Below are 19,638 nucleotides of genomic sequence, written 5' to 3' on the forward strand. Positions count from 1 at the left end.
GTCGCAGGGGTGCTGCCTGCGGCGGCGGCGGCACGGCGTTTGGGTCCACGGCTTGCTGCCGCTGCCGCCGCCGCAGGGGTGCTGCTGCGGCGGCGGCGGTAGCGCACGTGGCAACCCCCCGCGCTTCCTTGCCTCCCATCCACCGGACCCCGTCCTGCGCTTCACTTTGTTTCGGGAGGGGCTGCTCACTGCTCATTGCTCATTGCTCATCGCACACTGCTCAACGCTCATTGCCCTATATCCCACCCAGCCGCAGGACTCTACTGCCGCCCGCGCCCCGCCCCATCTGGCCGCTTGCGCGCCCCATCCCCCCTCGATGGGGCCCGCCCACACCGGGGCCTCCCCCCTCCCGCCCACTGCTTTCTCAACGGCCCCGAGCCGGGGCTGCCCTCATTGCATACATAGTGCGCCTTTCCCTGCTTTTCTAGTGACCTAGCGTTCCGCACTGCCGTTTGGCCAGCCCATGCTCCCGTACCGTTGCGTTTCTCCCCAATGCGCCATGCCACTTTGCCAGTCATACACACGTTTCGATGCGTGCCCTGTCAGCTGCTTGCGTTGCATGTCGCCTTGCTCCACCCCTGTTTTATTGCTTTCTCTGCTTTCGCCCGGTTCCCGTCCCGTTTCGGCGGGGAGTCTATGTTGCAAGCTAGTTCTTGCTTTACCAGACTTTAAGCCCACACACAAGCACTTAAGAACGGGTGTAGACTGGCACATGCTGTCTGAGACATCGGGCAACCCCCGCGCATGTTGGCACAAATCCTGTGGCTGGCTGCAACTTTCAAGAGCGAGTACGCTTTGTTCAAGTTGTGCCAGTGGCTGTGCCGGCCTGCGCACCCTATTGCTGGCGCTGCTTGGCAAAGGCACACTTTGCCGTTATCGCCTCATCCGCTTCTTGCACCGCCGCTGACCCAGGGTCTGCCTGCTTGGCCTGTTCAAGGTGCACAGATGCTGCCCGCCACGCCGCAGCAGCTGCCGCCCACTCCAAAGCTACACTGCATGCTCTGCTGCTGGCACGCAGACCAGCAGGAGTGGCCCTGGTGCCCCCTGGGGTGAAAGTGCGTGCAGCGGGCAAGAGCGGCACAAGGCTGCGATGGCATCCTCTGCTTTGATCGGGACAGGGCAATGTGGTTAATGGCGGGGCCTTGCGCTGCCGGGTGGCACTGCAGGCACGGGCCCGCTGGAGCAGGACGAGCAGCTGCTGGCGGCAGCGGGCGCCGCTCTGACGCTCAACCAGAGACACTGCCTGCTCTACCGCATCGGGCAGAAGCAGCTGGGGCGCGCCTACCTGGCCCACGCCAAGAGGCTGTTGCAGCAGGAGGTGGCCACCCTGCAGAAGCAGCAGCGAGCCGCGCAATGAGGCATGCCTACACCAAACTATGGCGAGCGGCTGGCGGTACCGGAGCAACAAGGAGGCCGAGGGACACGGTGCCTCGAACCGCACGCACAGCCGAGTTACTCTTAAGCCTGCTCTTCCTGCAATCGCCACTTCTATGATCGCCACAATGCAGGGTGCGCCGTCTTCTCGGGTCGCTCGATGCAATGGTTGCGCGTTCTAGGTCTCGCTGTCCCTCAAATCACCTGCTGCCCCTTGCTAGCAGCCTTCTGGACGCTCCGCCAGGGCCTTCGTTCGGCCGCAGGCAGCTTCAGAGGATGCGAGCCTGCGCCCCTCCCGCCGTCCTCCTGCTCATGCTGCTCTGCATGCTTGTAGGCAGGGCGCAGGTGCTGATTGAAAGGCAGCAGACGCGGGCCACGCCGGCATCGGTGAGTGAGCAGCGGAATGGGGTGGTGGGCGGCGGCGGGCTTCGGCGGGCCGGCAGTGGCAGCTGAGTTGCCTGCCCCTCTTCCTCGCCGCAGAATGGTGGCAGCGACATGGACCACTATGTGCGGGTGGAGGGTGGCCAGTTTGTTGTCGACTGCAAGCGCTTCTACGTCAGCGGGTGGAACATGTGGGAGCTGGTGGAGGCTGCCGCCGGCGGCCTGGAGCTGTTTGGCGCGTCGCTGCCGCCCAACACCACCGGGCCCGCGCTCGTGCGCCGCATGATGGACCGCGCGGTCGCTAATCAGTTCAACGTCATACGAGCCTGGGCCCACACCGTGACACCGCAGTACGCGCTGCAGGTGCCGGGCCACTGCACCTGAAGGCGCGCTTTGAAGCCGGCACTCCTGCTCGGGGGTTGGGGGCTGGCATTCGCCTGCTATCATTGGCGTGCCCCCTCCGCCGCAAGCTGGCTGCAGACTGCACCTGGGCAGTACAACGAGGCGGTGTTTCGGGGCCTGGACTATGCGCTGGATGAGGCGCGCAAGCGGGGACTGCGGGTAGGTGTGCAGGTCTGCTGGTTGCCAGTTCAAGGTGCCCCACCGTCTCCCTCTGACCTGCACTCATCGCCTGCCTACCTGGCTTCCTGCCGCAGCTGCTGCTGTCGCTGACAGACAACTGGCAGGCCACGGGCGGGGCCGACGAGTTTGTGCGCTGGGCGGGCAGCGGGGACCACGAGTCCTTCTTCACCGACCCCAAGGCCAAGCAGCTGTACAAGGCCCACGCGGCAGCGGTGCTGAGCCGAGTGAACACCATCAACGGCCGACGCTACAGCCAGGACCCAACCATCTTTGGTGCGCAGGCAGGGGGGCTTCGGCAAGGGCGCAGCAGCGCCATACCTGGAGGGTGTGGCGCTGCTGCACATCAATGCAGCGCTGTGCAAGGCTCCCTTTCTGTGCGGCTTCCCCACGGTTGCCCCCCTGCCCCCCTGCAGGCTGGAACCTGATCAATGAGCCTCGGTGCTACCAGTGTGGCGGCGTGCTGGCGCGGTGGGTTGGCGAGATGGCGGCACACGTGAAGGCGCTGGACCCCAACCACCTGCTCACTGTTGGGGCTGAGGGCTTCTACCCGGCCAGCCTGTCCCAGGTGCGCCTTTTGGCTGGCCTCTGCATGGCTCATCCAGGAGCAGAAGCGCGGGTCAGAATGGTTGCGCGTGCTCTACCTCGCGCAGCCCATGCTGCCCGTTGCCGCCTGGCACGCAGGCGGCCGCCAACCCCCAGGGCGCCGACTCGTGGGCCAACGAGGAGGGGCAGAACTTTGTGGCCGACCACGCCTCGCCAAGCATCGACTTCATGTCGATGCATCTTTGGATCAACAATTGGTGGGTGTCCTGGCTGCCACTCCATTCCTCTGTGCTGATGCGAGGGTGCTGTGCTGCTGGCGCTGTGTATGCTCAGCTCAAGGCCAGGACGGCTTGTCAAACGTGCATGCAGGGAGGACAAAACGCCAGAGTTTGCGAGGCGCTGGATCCGGCAGCACATTGAGGATGCGCAGGCGAGCACAGGCTTGCTGCTGCGGTTGGGGTCAGCAGCCCAGCCAGGCACCACACAGTTGACCAACCCATGCACTCGGCATGTGCAGGCTGTGGACAAGCCGCTGCTGATGGAGGAGTTTGGGGTTTGGGGCGGCAACGGCGACGAGCAGCAGCAGTACTACAGGCTGATTTACGACGCCATTGCAGAGGTTGGCAAGCTGAGCGGGGTTCCACACCGCCCTTTTCCTGATCCCTGTGTGTTCGAGGCAACAAGCGGCAGCGCCTCGCTGCTGGCCCTCAACTGCAGAACGCCAAGGCCGGTGGCCCCGCCCAGGGCGCGCTGTTCTGGACGTGGTATGCGGAGGGCCAGAAGGCGCCGGCGGAGGAGGGCGGCACGGCATCCGGCCTGTTTGGTGTGCTATGCGGCGGCCGCCGCCCCACCGGAGCACAGTCCAGTGGCCTGGAATCATGCGCATCGGTTCTGCCTGTGCTTATGCCCCCAGCAGCATTGATCCAAAGCCCGCTTCCCCCTGTCCTTCAGGCGTGTTTGAGAGCAACAGCGCCGTGTGGCCGCTCATGCGCGGCTTCAGCGCCACCATGCGCAGCCTGAGTGGCCCGGCGGCGGCGGGGTGCCGCCCGGCTGGGCGCGCTCCCGCAGCAGCGGGCCCGTGCGGTGACGCTGGGTACGAAGGGCCGGGCTGCAACATTGACATCAATGAGTGCGCCAGGCAGACGGCTGGGTGCGACCCCAACGCCGCCTGCACCAACCAGGCCGGCGGCTTCGCCTGCCACTGCTTTGATGGCTACACTGGGGATGGCGCCAGCTGCCAGCCCGCCGCGGCCCTGGCAGACGTGCAGACGCAGTATGTCAGCGATGGCGCGGCGCGGCTGGCGTGCAGCGAGGGCAGGGACGTGGTGTACCCCGAGGGCGCTCCAGGCTTCCAGTACGATGTGACGGGGGCGCTGGACCGGGTGAAGGGCGGCGGCCAAAAGGTGGGCAGCGGCGGCAGCGGCCCCTGCTGGCATCTGCGCCGCCAGGCAAGCATGCTGAGAGTGCTCACAAATGTCGCCGCCGCTCCGGTGCAGGACGGCTACGGCTCAAGGTCAGCAGTGGAGCCCATCAGCTGCATGCTGGCCTGCAACGCCGCCCCTGGCTGCGACTCGTTTTCCTACAACGCGGCGCAGAAGCGCTGCTTCCTCAAAAGCGGCGCCTCCCGGCAGACGTGCGGCTCCGCCCCGACGGTGTGCGTGTCGGCACGCGGAAAGACGTACTCATGCGGTGTCTGGATGACGTACTTCAAGCGGCAGGCCACTGGTGGCAGCACTGCCGTCACGCAGGCTCCGTCCAAGGCTTCCTCGGCGGCGGCCAACGACACGCCAGCGTCTAGCAGCACGGCCAGCAAGCAGCTGGCAGCAGCGTTCAGCAGGCCTTGAAATTACTTGAGTAAAATCAGCATGCACATAGTTGATTGGCAGCACTTGACAAGTGATTGCCTGCTATACTGTACAGCATGCAAGGCGGTTCCCGCCATTGCATTCAACCGCTGATTCACCGACTTTCTTCCCCGCCATTGCACTTCGCCCTCACCCGTTTGAGCCCCATACACGGAATCATAGTTTTCCACCGTAACTACGTAGCCCGCTCGCCTGTCTGCGCGGTTGGAACCAGGCAATCGCGGCTGCTCAGTCGAAATGGCTGGCGATCAGCGGGCCCATCGGAGCCCACGTCGGTCCCAGCGAGGCGCAGCGATGAAGCTCAAGGTCGCACTAGCGCCTGGAGTGAGGATGACGGCCCGTGGAGCGCCCCCACTTCCGCTGAACCAAACTCCCAGGGCCCTCCCTCCTGCAGGACGCGCTGTTGCGGGCCAGAGACAGGCAGCAGCTGGCCAGGGCGCTGGCATCTCTGCTGGAAAACAATGAGAAGCTGGAGCTGGACGCCGAGGGACTGAACGGCCTGGTCAAGCAGCTGCTGCAGGTTTGTGCTCCATCCCTGGACTCCTGCCCAATCAGCAGCTTTGATCAGTGTGGGGTTTCAGGCCAGGAGGGGGCGGTTTTCATGCTGCTCCCCCCCTTTGTGGCTGCAGGCCGGCAGCCAAGCAGAAGACCTGGAGGGGCTGGAGCTGGCAGGCCAGCTTCTGAAGGCAACGGTTGATGGAGCCGACCTGGAGTGAGTGGGGGCAGGGTGCGGCAGCACGCCGCGGCGGCAGCGCAGCGTTTGGCCTGCCGTGGTTGCTGCGACCACCACCCACCGCGGTGCGGTACTTTCCAGCCTTGCCCAACGCCCCACCCCCCTGCAGCGACGCGCACCAGCGCTTCCTGCTGGAGTCCAAGTACCCGCAGGCGCTGGCCAGCCTGCTGGAGCGCTGCGGCGCGGCGCTGCGCAGGCACAAGCCGGCGCCCCAGGGCCTGGAGGATACGGCCATTGCGGTGCTCAACGTGCTGTCAGACCTGGCCAGCCTGATCGGCAGGCCGCAAGGTGGGGCCGCGCAGATTGGAGGTGGCGGGTGGATGGTGCCGAAGGGGCCCGGGACCTACGCCATACGCAGCCAGCCGCCTCGCACCATGCACCGCCACGCCCTCACGCTGCCCTGTCGCCCTCCCTCATGCCCGCCCCGCCCGCAGCCGGCAGCGACAAGCCGCCCCGCGGGCGTGACCTGCACGCCGGGCTCGCCATCCCGTGCATCGTCGACTTCCTGGTGGCTCCCGGCGAAGTGGTGTGGGGGCCCCTGCGCTGCGCCGCCACCTCTTGCCTGCTGGAGTTCGTGGTCAACAGCCCCGCCAACTGCAAACTGCTGATGGGAGAGGAGGAGAGGTGAGGCTGGGGGCATGGGCGGATGGGGCACCTCCAAGCGTGGGCAGGGGAGGAGGGTAGAGGTGGCGTTGGCTGGTGGCGGAGCAGGTCCCTGCCGCTCTGCCGCTGCAACCTTCCGGCACCGGCTTGTGCCCCGACCAACACTCCCCTGACCCGCCCTGCCCTCCCCACCCCACCCCACCACCTCCCGCCCCCGTAGCTCCTGCGCGCTGTTCGGGCAGGTGCTGCCCGGCTGCGGCGACGTGGCCCTGCCAGATCGACCTGCTGAGGGCATGTACCGGTGCGCGCGGGCGCGGGCGCTGCGCGACGCGCACCGCTCCCTCTTCAAGGCCGACTTCCTGGCGGCGCTGGACGCGCTGGCGGCGCGCCCCACCAAGGGCGGCGCCCTGGACCTGGGCAGCGAGCTGCGCAGGCTGCTGGTGGCGTACAACCGACAGCTGGCGCCGCAGCAGGCCACGTGCGCGCGTCCCGCCCGCCCGCCCTGCCCGCCCTGCCCGCCCTGCTTTCCCGCCTGCCTGCCTGCCTGCCTGCCTCCCTGCCTCCGCTAGGCAATGCTCCTACTCCTGGCCTCGCCTGCCTGTGTGTCCCACACCCCTGCCCCGCCCCTTGCCCTCCCCTCCACCCAGCATGTACTGCACCCAGGCCAAGAGCGTGTCGGTGTGCGGCATCGACGGCATGGCGTCGGCGGGCATGTGGGTGGACTTTGGGCTGACCTCGCTGTCGGTGGGGCTGCTCATCCCAGAGGCAGACTCGGAGGGCGGCGAGGGGGAGGAGGGTGGTGGCGGCGGCGCAGGCGGAGCAGGCAGCCAGCTGGAGCTGGATGTGGTGCAGTTCCCGTACAGTGAGTCGCAGGCGCCTGTGTGGGCGTGTGTAGGTCGGTGTGAAAGTGGGTGGATGGGGTGAACGGGCGCTGTGCACTCGGCATCAGCGAGGGCTCGGGCAGGGCGGAAGGCAGCCACCGCGTGGTTCTGTGGCCGGGGTCCGACCGCGCCCGGTCTCCCGCCCCGCCCGCCCGGCCCCGCTGCCGCCCCGGCCCCCGCAGGCGACGTGTCCAAGGCGCAGACCGCCAGCGGCGCCACCTCCGGCTACGACAAGCTCACCGTGTCGCTGCGCGCCATGCCCAAGCAGCTGCAGAACATGTCGCAGAGCTTCAAGGGGTGAGGCGGAGCTGGCTGGGCACGGACTGGCGCGACGGGGCAGAGCAGGCAATGGGCTGGCGTCCCACGCCTAGCCACCCTCGCTGCTCTCCCTGCAGCCCTCCCGCGACCCTGCCCCTTGCTGCCCACCCCCACCCCTGCGCCCCGCCCGCGCCGCTGCAGCAAGGGCACCCTTGTGATGCAGTTCAAGCGCGGCGACCTGGCCGCGCTGCCTGCCTACGCGCCGCGTGTGGCGGCCGCCATGAGGGCCGCGGGCGTGGCCTTCTCCCCAGATGGCGCGCCGGCTGGCCTGGCTGGCCCTGCCGAGATGAGCCAGCGCCAGCGCAAGTGCTCGACGTGAGGGGCACCTGCTGGCCTGGGCCAGGGCGCCCTGCACCGCTGCCAAGCCGCACCTGGCCCCGCACAGCTGCCCTCGCGCGGCACCCCAGCTGCTGTCTGCCGGCGCGGCCCACGTCTTGTGCCCTCACGGCAACACGCCGGCTGCCCCCGCCTGCTGCAGGGGATACCATGTGTACAGCGACAGGCCCGAGGCGGCGGCGGGCAGGTCTTCCGGCAGGGCGCCCCTGCAGCTCACGCGCTCAGGTGGGGGTGCAGGCAGGAAGGGGAGCAGGCACCCGGCCACCCAGCCTCGCAGGCGCCACATCTCCGGCGCAGCCGGCACACCAGGAGCATGCCCATGCTTGCTGGTGCGGGCATGGCTGCGCGTCACATGACCCGTTGCCCTGCCCCCGCCCCCCGCCATGCAGGCCACTCCCTCGGCCAGGCCGCCAACCTAGCGGCAGAGCACCAGGAGCCGCGCCAGCAGCCTTCTTCTGGGCGCCCCAGGTCCAACCTCAAGCGCGGCGACTGCCCTGCGCCCCTGCCGTTCAAGCGCCAGCCCCGCCCGGCAGCGCCAGCCGTGCCAGCAGCGGAGGAGGCGGAGCCTGCCCCTGCTGCAGCTGAGCAGGAGCAGCAGGCAGGGCAGGCGCCAGAGGAGCCCAGGGAGGAGCTGCCGCCGCCGCAGGAGCAGCAGCAGCAGGGGGAGGAGGAGGGCGTGGAGCCGCAGGGGCAGCAGGGCCAGCAGCCGGAGCAGCAGGAGGCCCCAGCCCTTCACCGCCGGGGCTCTGGCGAGGTAGGCGGCCTGCCACCTGCTGCACTACCGCCCTCGCCTGCCACCCCTCTCGACCGTCCACTGCATCCCTGCCGTTTTCATGCCCAACTGCTGCTGCTGTCGCACCCCCCCACCTCACAGGCCCCTGCACCTGACGCGCCGCTGGCGCGAGCCGAGCCACCAGCCTCCTGGCTGCGCCAGCAGCAGGGTCCCGACTCGGGCCGCCCAGCCGGCGCCCCCGCCCCCGTCTCTCACGAGACCGCCACCGCCACGGCGGCCACAGCCGCGGCTGCGGGCGCCAGCCAGCGCCGGGGCCGCGCAGCTTCCCAGCGCCCTGCGGCCCCGTCGGCTGCCCCCCTGGCTGCCGAGCCCGCCGCCTGTGCTGCGGCTGCGGGGGCGCTGGCGGCGGAGCCTGGTGAGGTCAACTCCCCGCCGCCAAGGGCCCCTGGTGCAGGCGCAGGCGCAGGTGCGGCCGCGCAGCAGCCAGCTGCTCCCCGCCAGCACGAGGCGGCTGTCCCCGGGCCCGCCCCCAATGCACAGGGGCCTGGCCTTGCGGCCAAGGCGGCGGCCAAGGCGGCTGAGGTGGCAGAGCCCTCTGGTCTGGATGCTTTTGAGGTCGGCATCGGCTCTGAAAGCGAGCGGGAGGAGGAGCAGGGCGCGGAGGACGAGCGCCAGCCGACAGCGGAGCCGGCCGGTGGCCGCGCGGGCGGCACCAAGAAGCAGAAGCAGAAGCAGCAGGCGCAGCGCGCCGGCAACGCAAAGGAGCGCCGGGAGGCGGCTGCTGACAAGAAGCAGAAGAGCCGCGGAGGTGGCAAGGGCAGCAGCGGCAACGCCGCTGCTGCTGCCGCACCTGGCTGCGCCAAGGGAGGCAAGGCGGCGGGTGAGGGTGGCAGGGCTGCAGACCCGCAGGGGACAGAGGATCGCATTGAGGAGACGGGGCCCTCTGGGGGCGGGGGCCGCAAGCCCTCTGCCGTCTCCCCCACACCCAGCTGGCTGCAGGGCGCCGCCGACCAGGTGGGCAGGGCAGAGGGGGGGATGATGTTTGCGCTGCGCTGCGCTGTGCTGTGCTGTGCTTTCCTACTTGCTAGCTACTGCTTCAACAGCTGTCGGTGTGCCTTCAAGCGTAGGTCGCATTGCCACACCGAACGTATGGTCGCCCCGCCACCCCCTCCCTGCAGGCCCATGCGGCCCCGGAGAGCGACAGCGAGTCTGAGCTGCGCCACGACCACGCCTCCAAGCAGCCGCTGCACCGCGCTGCCGCCGCTGCCAAGGCCAGGGGCAAGGCAGCCCAGGATGAGGAGACTGAATCTATGGATGAGGATGAGGAGGATGAGGAGGAGCAGCCGCCGGCCAAGAAGCAGCCGCCGGCCAAGAAGCAGCAGGCAGCCAAGACGGCCGCTGGTGCCAGCAAGCCGGCACCAGGCGGCAGCGGCAGCAAGCCGCCCGCCGCCAAGGCTGCTGGGGGAGGTGGAGTCAGGCCGCGCAGGGCAGCAGCGGCCACTGCCGCAGCCAAGCTGGCGGGCAAGGCAGGGACCGAGAAGCAGCCGCCGCAGCAGCGGGGGCGCCCGCAGGCGGCTGCCCTCTCAGAGGACAGGGGGGCGGCAGCGGTGGGGGGAGGAGAAGTGTTTGAGTTCAGGGCGCCGGCCGGCGAGCGCAGACAGGCAAGCCCTCCTTCGCCTCGTCTTGGGGGCACCAAAACGCACCCAGCTGTATCGGGGCTCTGTTTGCATCAGTGTTGCACAGCGGGGCACCCCTCGCCTCATGCTGGTTCCTTCCATACAGTCCGGTGTCTGGTGGCCCACACTTTCTACTCCTGATCTCCTGCCGCCTGCCTCTCGGTGCAGGCCAAGAAGGACCCGCACCCGGTGGCGGCGGCGGCGGGCAAGCGGCAGGCCAAGTCGCCGTTCAAGTCACGCCGCCTGCTGGGCGCTGGCGGCAAGGTGGCGGGCAAGAAGCGGGGCCGTGAGGCGGCGGCGGGCCAGGGCCGGGAGGAGGTGGGTTGTGGCTTGCCTTGCGGTGGAGGAGCAGGGCACGGCACTAGCAGCCGGCCTGCCCTTGCATGGCGGCTGCCGCTTGCTGGGATCGCCGCCGTTCCCAGCTGAGGCTGCCGGCTGCAGGTGAGCGAGGAGCAGGCGGCGGGTGCAGCTGCCGCCGCAGAGGCGGTGGCGGTGGAGGGCGGCATGCTGGATGCGGAGCCTCAGGGCGGTGAGGGGGAGGATCATGATGATGAGGAGCTGCCTCTGGCTCAGCAGTATCCAGAGGTGGGTGGGGTGGTGGCTGCGGGGGTGGAGGAGCGGGGGATGAGGGCGTGCATGCTGTATGGGCGGGGGTGGGTGGGACCAGATCGTCTTTCCCACCCACATGGGCTAGCAGGAGCATGGGAAAGCATGGCTCATTTGTTGCACGCGCCCGCACGGTCTTTGCCTGCGGCGCAGGTGTCGTCCCCTGCCATGCCCGTCTCCCCTCAGCACAGCACCAGCTCGGAGGACGTGGAAATGCAGGAGGAGGAGGAGGGAGAGGAGGAGGCTGCATCAGAATCTGAGGAGGAGGGTGCCGCCCCGCCAGGTAGCCGCATCAGATTGAGGGCAGGAGGAGCTGCGGAACAGCTGGTGCTGGCTGCTCTAGCTGGCTCTTTTGGGCGATGCTGGGCGCCAGCCACGCCCGCCATCCCCTGTAACCTGCCTCCTGCCTGCCTCCTGCCTGCCGCCGGCGCAGGTGGCTACCAGTCTGCGGGGACGCGCCACCTGAAGGGATGGACCCACTTCCGAGCCGCCGAGGCGGAGGTGCCAGACATGCTGGTGGAGGAAGAGGAGTGAGACCTGCTGCCCACGGCCCCGCCCACCTGCTTGCCGGCCGCCTCTCTGGCTGGCTGCCTGGCTGCCTGGCACCGCTGGCCCCCTCGCCTGTTGCCTGCTCAGTTTGCCGCCCATGCCCCCTCCCCTCCCCCAGGCTGCGCGGCATCACCAAGCGGTTCAAGTTCACGGCAGTGAAGGAGCCCGCCGCTGCTGCGGGCGGTGACGGCGGCGCCGGCACCTCCACCGGCCGCCGCAAGGCTGAGCTGAAGGCTGCCGCTGCTGGGGTGGTCAAGAAGAGGGGTGCGCCTGCTGCTGGCCCAACGCAGGCTTCCCTCCACGCATGCCACCGCTGGGGCGGCTGATCTCTGTGCCGCCGCCTGCCTGATGGGTGTCCCGCCACGCCTCTTCTCCCGACCCTGCAGCGCCCGAGCCTCTGCTGGGCCTGTCTGGCGCCAAGCCGGCAGCCAAGACTGCGCGCCTGACCACCACCCTTAGCCAGGATGGGCTGGCGCTGCCCGGGATCGGCGCCAGGGGCACCACAGCCAAGGCCAAGCAGCAGCAGCAGCAGAAGCAGCAGCACAAGCCAGCGGCGGCGGCGGCTGCAGGCGGCAAGCGCCCTGTCGAGTCGCTGGGCCAGCTGTCGGCGAAGAAGCGCCACAAGGGTGGCGGCGGCGGCGCCGCACCTGCTGCCGTGGCCTCCAAGCCAGCGGCGGGCGCCACCGGCACAGTCGGGCGCTCCACCCGCAAGGCACCGGCCGCTGCGGAGGGCTCAGCGCCCGAAGACAGCCAGGCTCCCAGCATCCACCACCTGCTCACCACGGCGCAGCGCCGCCACGCCGCCGCCTCCCAGCACCACGAGGACGACAGGTGGCGGGGGGGCGCTGCCACCTGGCAGGCCTGAAAGCCCGCCTGAAACCCGCCTGCCTCCCTGCCCGCCTGCCTGCCTGCCTGCCTTTTTTAGCTGCACACCCGCTTCCCGCCCTGCGCCTCCATGCCGTCCCTGCTCCAGCCGCTTGCTTCTCATCCCCAGCCCCTCCTGTCTCCTTCCCCTCGCCTCCCCTGCCTCCCCCACGCAGCGAGGATGGGGAGGGCGAGGACATGGCGGCGCTGCAGGCCTTCATGGTTGAGGTGTTGCGCAAGCGCAAGGCAGCCGCCCACCGCAAGCAGGCAAGCCCAGGGGCCCGGGTGTGGACCAGACGTGGAGGGCGGGGGCTGCGTGGAGGGAGAGTGCTGTTTGGTTGGCCTCGGCTGGTGTGCGCACCGACACCCAGCCACTCCTCCCGTGTGCAGGCTGCCATGGTGGATGAGCTGGAGGCGGAGGTGGCCGCCATGCTGGCGGCTCAGGAGAAGGAGATGCAGCAGGCGCAGCAGGTGAGGCAGCAGCCACGGGGAAAGGCGCGGGTAATGCCTGTGCCCATCCACCTGCCTGCCTGCTAATGCCTGCGCCTGCGGAAGCTGCGCCACGCCCTCATATGGTTGGGCTGAAGAGTGGACCTGTCTGCATCTGTGCTTTTGGCTGTGTGCCACAGCGTTTGGATACGGAGGAGGGCCAGAAGCATGTGGCGCTGGAGAAAGAGCTGGAGGGCAAGGTGGGGTGTGGCAGGGCGCCGGGCAGCCAAATGTCTTCGGGCTGCCTGCCAGCGGTGGCGGCCTTGCGGGGCAGTTTGGTGGCAGGCGGCCTTCCAAAAGATCCAAGCGGGTCCTGCTGCACTGGGCCTCGTCCTGCTGGCGCCACCGCCCCACCACCCCCACGCGAGCCACGCCTGCGCTGCTCCGCCCCTCCCTGCAGATGCGCGAGATTTATGCCGACACTCTGGCCTTCCAGCAGCGCCTCAACGAGCATTGGGAGGGGTACAGGGCGCTGTACGACCAGGTGTCGGCGGTGGCCACGGTGAGCGCAGCCTGCAGCCAGCCGCCAGCCACAAAGCTGCCGACTGCCTCAACCCCTCCTCTGACTGCTTGCGCCCCTGCTGCCGCACCGCAGGAGGCGGAGGCGGCGGCGGGCAAGCAGCGCGCCGCGGCCTCCGCCTCGCTGGAGTCGATGCGTGCGGCGCTGGCGGCGCGCGCGGCCGAGGTGGCGCGCAGGATTGAGCGGGGCAGCAAGAAGGCGTCCAAGATGCCGGAGCTGGCCCAGATGCTCATGCCCTTCCTGGACTGAAGCAGCAGGGCGCCAGGCCATCGCGCAGGGCGGCTGGCTGGCCAGGCAGCGCAGCTAGCCGCGCCGGCTGGGGTGTAGCTGACAGAGTGGCGGCGGGCGGTGCAGCATGGTGTGGGGTGAGCGAGTACAAGGGGTGGGGCAGCAGGATGCGGCAACGCACGAGGGCGACGGCAGCCCAAGGGTCGCCACGGGTGGCATGAGGTTGCCTGCGCTGCAGCCTCGCAGGCGCTACACACCCAGGCTAGCACCACTCAGGGGATGTGGGGTTGTCCGCCGTCGATTTGGATTGGATAATGATTGGATGATCAGCCAATGTGTAAACAATCAGTGTCTGTCAATAAGCACTGGGTCGGGTGGGTATGCGTGCCAAGATGGATGTCGTGCCACTGTGCCGTGGCTGCTGCCTCACCGCCGCAGCATGCGGCTAATCCTCTGCAAGTGATAGTTGATAGTGTTGGCAGTCTTCCCCTTGCGGGCCTGCATATGCAGAGGGCAGACAACAAGTTGTGGCCAGGCCCCTCGCTGGCGTTCACTAGACAGCGTAGCAGCTGAGCTCGCAGAGCCACCCACCGCTGCCGTTGCGCAATTGGTCAGCGCTCTCCGCTCTGCAACACACTTGTCTTCCACGTCGATGGACTTGGCCATGCAGGTGAAGAAGGCGTTGAGCTGCGCAAAGAGGCGGGCACGAAGGCTGGGCAGCGGAGTGGCGGCAGGGAGCGGCGGCGGCGGCGGCAGCAGCCAGATGTGGTGGTGCACCCTCACCTCTTCCATGCATTCCGAGTTGCCTCTTGACCGCCGCGGGTTGATTTTCAGCGGGGTGCCGCTCTTGCCGTGCTTACCCATGCTGCAAGCTCTACCTGCAAACCCCAACCCGCCCAGAAAGGGCTTCTGCACCACCCTCTGCGACACGTGATATTCACACTTGGCGTAGAGCTAGTGAAGGGCTGTCGAGGCAACCGGATGTCTGGCGGTGACACACGGCGTTCTCTCTGTAGATCAAAACCAGCAATTCAGACTGCGGGATTGCTTGCCAGCAACTTTCAACAGGGCCCGATGTGGATCGGAACTTGGTGGCCACGCTGGCGCCGCCGTCAGCATGCCGTGCAGGCTCAGGAGACACAGTCTTGAGCTCTGAGGGCCCGAAGGTCCGCATCAATGAAATGCAGATGGCGTGCAGCAGCTCGTGCCTCACGCCGCACCCTGCATCAAGATAGCATGACGGGTTTGGCGGCGAGGGCTGGAGGCGGGAGGACTGGAGGCGCTGCCCGGGCTCACTTAATGTAGCGCTGCCTGATGGCCGCAAACTCCTCCTCCACCTCCCCTTCCCGGTCCTCGCTGCCGGTGGGCGCTGCACATGCCGGGTCAAGCGCTGGGGGTGTAGGCGCCGCCACTTGCGCCCCACCCCCTGCGCCATGGCCCGTGCAGCCCAGCGCAGCCAGCTTTGCGTCAATTGCAGCCAGTGAGCCCGCTGCCTGGCTAAAGGGGTTCTCTGCCGATGCTGCAGGGCCGTTCAGCAGCGTCTCCAAAAGCGCCTCATCTGCCTGGCATGCGGGAATGCCATTGCTGGCCGACTCTGCAGTTGTGCCCTCTTCATCGTCACCACCTGCCATGGCTGCCGGGCCATGCTCGTTCAGCGCTGCCTTGAGCTGTGCCTCACGCTGCAGGCGGCGCCGCGCGTGCTGCATGGCCGCCGCTAGGCTCCCTCCCTCGCTAGCTACACTGCCCTTGCCGCAATCGCCGCCAGACTCTTCTGCCTCGATGCGCTGCTCCAGTGCCCTGCCCGCAGCTGCCACTGCTGCCGCCCGCTGGTCGGCAGCTGCCAATTCGTGGTCCAGCAGCTGCACCTTGCGCAGGGCCTCGCTGACCCCGCCTGGGTCCTTGCCCCTGGCCGGCGCATCGCTGCCAGTGGAGCTGCTGTTCCTACCAGCGATCACCCCGGCGGAGACAGTAAGGGGCGCAGCAGCTGCAGCCTCATTTCCTCCTGGTGCCGCCATGTTGGTGGGGAGCCAGCCTGCGGCTAAGTTGGGTGGGGGGCGAGGGGTCCGTGGGCCACATTGGGCCTGCACATGTGTACCATGTGTACCATGGTTTGAGAGCTGCAAGCTACACTCCAACGAGCAGGGCGTTTTGCCTCACCCCGCAGTGCGGCGGTCTCCAGTTGCCGCCCCAGAACAAAGCCATGAACTAGGGAAGAAAAGTTGGGGGGGAATGCCACTGAGGTGACGGCAGCAACCCCCGCCAAGTATGCCTCCAACTGCGCCACCTGCCCGGCCCGATGCTCATCGACCCGTGCGGGCGGCGCCGCTGCGGTGCTCCCCCACGGCCCCTCTCCGGCCGCCTGCTGCTGTGGGCTGCTTTCCAGGAACAGCTGCTGGCCCTCCTCGAAGGAGAATGCACGGCTAAGCGACACAGACATGTTGGGTTGACCAAAGAGGTCTCTCGTCCGGGCAGAGATTCCTGCACGGTGTGTCTGTCTCTTTGGTAATTATTGGACCAGTCGCGGACCTACCAACGAGGGCTCAGCCAGCCGAAATACCAACCAACAGTACAGTTGGCAGAGAGTCTGCCCTACTTAGGAATGGATTTTTTCGAAACGAGGGATTTGCCTGGCACCGGGGAATGCACCGTGTGTGACCTGGACATAGTTGCCGACTGCTGTGGTTGACACCCTGCACTGTTGCGTGGTTCTGCGCGTCTCCGTGGCTGCTGGCGCGACTGCATTGCCCGCCGAGGAGCAGTGGTGCTGCGGCGAGGCAGCCGACGCCTCCCAACCTAGCCACACGTACGGTGACGCCGGCGGCAGGCCGGCGGCACGTGGAGCCACCGGCGGCATGCGGGGGGTACGCGGAGCCACAGGCACAGCACCGGCCACGCCCGACAACTCTGGCGCAGCCGTTGTTGCAGCCTTGCCATCGGCATGGCCGTCCAGGAGTGACTGTGTCTATACGGCATGCTGGTGCGAGGAGAACGTGTGGTGGCTTGCGCAGCAGCTGGTGGCACAGCTGCCGGCCTGGCGCCTGGCCATTATCTTCATTTCGAACTCGCATAAAATGGTGAGTCGGCACCTACGGACCCAGAGCCATGCCTGCGTGCATCCAATTAACCGCGAAGAAGCCCTCACGCGCTGCAGGTGCCTGTGTGGTACCAAAGAGCCGGCCTTGGAAAAGTTGTGTGCTGGGACTATCATGTGCTGCTGGTGGCACAGCAGGAGGGCGGAGAGGCGCTCGTTTTTGATCTGGACACCACGCTGCCGTTCCCCTGCTCCCTGGCCGATTACCGGCGACACGCGCTGCTGGGGGCAGCGAACCTGCCGCAGCACTACCGCCGGTGCGCCAGTGCTGCAATCCCGCACGCCGTCACTCCTTGGTCGGCACACCATTCCAAGCTGCCCATGTGCTGCTGCATCTCTTGGCTGATTCCTTCTGCGGTCCTGGCCACCATGCAGGTTTTATCGTGTTGTGCCGGGGGCTCTTTTCGTGCGGCACTTTGCATCAGACAGATCTCACATGCGGGACGAGGCTGGCGCCTGGCTGCACACCCCTCCGCCATACCCTTGCAGCATCACAGCCGCTGCCGATGGCGCCGTCAACACCCTGCCCGCTTATCTTGAGTTTCCCGCGGCGGATGCAGCAGCCGACAGTGCAGGCACGGGCCCACCCAGCTGGGCGGCACTGGAGGAGAGCACCCATCAGCAGCCGTTTGGGGCTGTCCTAGATGAGCCCTCGTTCTTCGCCCTGTTTGGAGCAAGCTGATCTGCAATTTGCATGTTTACTGCTGCACCCCCATTCTCAGGAGACATTTCTCTTGTCTTTCGCAACGTGCAAACCAGCACAGTTATCATTTCAGGTTGTACATTGGTTAACCGGGGGCTTGGGTGTGCTGCAGCTGAGAGACCAGGCAACAACCATTCAGAAGGTTGTTGCCTTCCGCGCGGCCACCCTGCGACTCTGACCCCCACCCAGCCCCTGCATGAGGTCGGTTGTGTCCATCCATTGCCTACTAAAAGTGGCGCGCCGCAGGGGGAGCGCTGCTGGTGAGGGACGGCACCGTGCGGTGCCAGGCGGCGGCACAATCAGCTCCTCCTGGTGGGGCACCTGCATCCATTCTCACCCACACGCGCGTTTAGCAGTTGATATGTCTTCCTCTGCTCAGGTTCAGGCGACTTTGTTGCTGCCATCAGAGATGCAGCTACCACATGATCTCCGACTAGTGCTTTTTTCCACCTTGTGATCTTCTGGAGCCGGTTTTCCGCCTCCATTCGCATCATGCCTGCAGCCAACATGGACGCAGGACGAGCAGCAGGGCTGGGTTGGTCCTCAGTGCCCGCCGCCCCGTCCTCGGAGCAGGCGTTGCGACCTACTCCAGATTTGGAGGCATTGATGTCGATATTAGCCCGTTTGCCCAGCAGCGGCGCAGCAACGGGCCAGCAAGCTTCCGCCCCTAGCGCAATACGCGCGGTGCAGCCTTCAGCCTTCGCCCCGTTCCAGCAGCCTCCTCAGCCCGAGCAGCAGGTCGGCGCAGCGCTGCCTGCGCACTTGGAAGCCCTCGTTTTCTGGAGCCAGGTGTGCCCACGTCCACAACCTAACGCGCCCCTTGCCCCTTGCAATCACTGCCCCCCAGGCCTCTGGTGATCCCCTCCCACCCAGGAAACGTCCATCGTACCATCCAACCCTCTAACCCCTCAGCTTCCGCGATGCGAGGAACCAGCGGCACTCACGTCAATCCCCCTCTGCGCTCCGCCCTGCCTGCAGCTCTACCAAATAGCGCTGGGTGGTCTGCAGAATGCGCTGGACCAGGCACAGGCCGCCTTCCCCACCCTTGGAGCCAACTTGCCACCCCTGGGCGCCAGCCAGGCGGCGGGTGCCGCGCTGCGGCTCCTGCAAGCTGCACAGTCGCACAACGTGCAGCCCAGCCTGCAGCAGTTGCCGCTGGGCAGCGACCTGCCGGCAGCCACAGCAGCTGTGTCCAGCGCGGCAGCGGCAGCCGTGGCGGCGGCGGGGTGGCCTGCAGCCGCGGTCCCCGCGCCACCTCCTGCCCGCCCTGCCGCCGCCCCACCGCCCGGTGGCGTCAAGCTGGTGGCTGCACCGCCTCCGCAGCAGCTGCTCAGCGCCGCTGGAATCTTTGGTCCCACAGCAGGGGCGGAGTCCCCCAGGCTGCCAGACCGCAGCCCCATGCCATACCGCGCCGCTGCCTCCGCAGCCGCGGCACCGTCGGCAGGCTATGGCGGCGGGCAGGACTGGGGGCCGGCAGATGCCGGCACCTTGTCGGACGGCTCCGTGGAGCACCAACGCAAGCGTGCACGCCGCGATGACACGGGCAGCGGCGGTGGCAATGGCAAGGTGCGGCGGGCTGCCAGCCGCAGGGGGGGCAGCAGGCAACCAGCCTACAGTACCGCTGGAGCAGCTGGCACCGCTTTGGCAGCCACCCTCCTCTCTTGTTGATGCGCTTGCAGGTGTGCTCCAACTGCCACACAACAAGCACGCCCTTCTGGCGCAAGGACCGCTTCACGGGGCTGCCCCTCTGCAATGCCTGCGGGTGCGCTGCAGCCCAGCGGCCTGGCTGTCTGCTGCCACCCCTGTCTGCGCGCTGCACTTTTCTGACAGTGTTGTATGCTAACTGTATAGTTCGGAGGGCCGTGCTTTGTGCGTCACGTGAGGCTGTTCACGCCCGCGGGCGCTGGCGTGGCATGCAGGCTGTATGCGGCCAAGAACGATCACCCACGCCCTGTGAAGCTTTGGCGGGAGGGACAGCCAACTGGAGGGGCCAGCGTGCCGATCCTGCCGCCGCCACAGCTGCAGCAGCGGGCGGCATCCCTTCAGCAGCCGCAACACCAACAGGCCACGCATCAGGCGTATGTTCCCACGGCGCAGCAGCAGCAGCAGACCCCGAGCCAGAACCAGCAGCCACCGCAGCAGCCCCTGCAGTCCCAGGAGGACTCCCCCACGGTTGTGGCAGCCACGGCTGCCGTCGTGCAGCATGCTGCCACCCAGCTGCAGGACGTGCAGCGCGCCACGTCAGGCTCCGCGTCCCCGCAGCAGCAGCAGCAGCAGCAGCAGCAGCGGTCACCGCCGCCGCAGGACCTGCAACTCAGGCCGCCGCCGCCAGCTGAGGAGGAGCAGTCGCCGCCGGCGCAGCAGCAGCGGCAGGCAGGTGGTAGCCCGCCGGCTCAACAGGCAGCAGCCGACAGCGGCAGGCAGCAGGTGCCAATGTCTTCCAGCGATGCCTATACGCAGGCTGCCGTCGCCCTCCTTGCATCGGTTGCCTCCCTGCATGCCAGCCATTAGGCCTCTGGCATGCCAATAGGTTTAGGTGCACAGCAACGCTCCCAGCCCAGCT

At 67.7% G+C, this 19,638-nt stretch overlaps 5 protein-coding genes across 5 annotated transcripts; 4 read left to right on the forward strand and 1 right to left on the reverse strand.

Annotated features, from left to right (window-relative positions):
- Positions 1–1,698: 1,698 nt before the first annotated feature.
- On the forward strand, positions 1,699–4,724 carry CHLNCDRAFT_142964 (hypothetical protein; the record flags this gene model as incomplete). The annotated part of the gene is made up of 10 exons (XM_005849503.1): positions 1,699–1,761; positions 1,855–2,118; positions 2,236–2,316; positions 2,412–2,610; positions 2,751–2,902; positions 3,019–3,141; positions 3,398–3,499; positions 3,598–3,703; positions 3,832–4,283; positions 4,377–4,724. 10 exons carry the CDS (start codon positions 1,699–1,701, stop codon positions 4,722–4,724), a joined length of 1,890 nt encoding a protein of 629 aa, XP_005849565.1.
- A 315-nt stretch (positions 4,725–5,039) lies between these two features.
- Positions 5,040–13,302, forward strand: CHLNCDRAFT_142965 (hypothetical protein; the record flags this gene model as incomplete). Its single annotated transcript, XM_005849504.1, has 24 exons — positions 5,040–5,051; positions 5,140–5,265; positions 5,375–5,457; positions 5,588–5,766; positions 5,913–6,102; positions 6,302–6,559; positions 6,729–6,943; positions 7,145–7,259; positions 7,422–7,595; positions 7,759–7,841; positions 8,006–8,370; positions 8,491–9,363; positions 9,528–9,956; positions 10,194–10,343; positions 10,467–10,610; positions 10,818–10,914; positions 11,065–11,161; positions 11,299–11,444; positions 11,567–12,011; positions 12,221–12,329; positions 12,435–12,515; positions 12,674–12,733; positions 12,934–13,035; positions 13,129–13,302. The coding sequence occupies 24 exons, from the start codon at positions 5,040–5,042 to the stop codon at positions 13,300–13,302; spliced, it is 4,707 nt and encodes a 1,568-aa protein (XP_005849566.1).
- Positions 13,303–13,707: 405 nt separating this feature from the next.
- On the reverse strand, positions 13,708–14,145 carry CHLNCDRAFT_142966 (hypothetical protein; the record flags this gene model as incomplete). Its single annotated transcript, XM_005849765.1, has 3 exons — positions 13,708–13,779; positions 13,873–13,968; positions 14,065–14,145. 3 exons carry the CDS (start codon positions 14,143–14,145, stop codon positions 13,708–13,710), a joined length of 249 nt encoding a protein of 82 aa, XP_005849827.1.
- A 2,072-nt stretch (positions 14,146–16,217) lies between these two features.
- CHLNCDRAFT_13094 (hypothetical protein) lies at positions 16,218–16,859 on the forward strand (the record flags this gene model as incomplete). The annotated part of the gene is made up of 3 exons (XM_005849505.1): positions 16,218–16,355; positions 16,433–16,629; positions 16,748–16,859. Coding segments are annotated over 3 exons (447 nt in total), but the record flags the coding sequence as incomplete, so codon positions are not given.
- An 822-nt stretch (positions 16,860–17,681) lies between these two features.
- On the forward strand, positions 17,682–19,586 carry CHLNCDRAFT_142969 (hypothetical protein; the record flags this gene model as incomplete). Its single annotated transcript, XM_005849506.1, has 4 exons — positions 17,682–17,813; positions 18,054–18,641; positions 18,755–18,837; positions 18,995–19,586. 4 exons carry the CDS (start codon positions 17,682–17,684, stop codon positions 19,584–19,586), a joined length of 1,395 nt encoding a protein of 464 aa, XP_005849568.1.
- Between the last annotated feature and the right edge of the window lie 52 nt (positions 19,587–19,638).

The sequence above is a fragment of the Chlorella variabilis genome (assembly GCF_000147415.1).
Source record: "Chlorella variabilis unplaced genomic scaffold CHLNCscaffold_5, whole genome shotgun sequence".
NCBI classification, from domain to species: domain Eukaryota; kingdom Viridiplantae; phylum Chlorophyta; class Trebouxiophyceae; order Chlorellales; family Chlorellaceae; genus Chlorella; species Chlorella variabilis.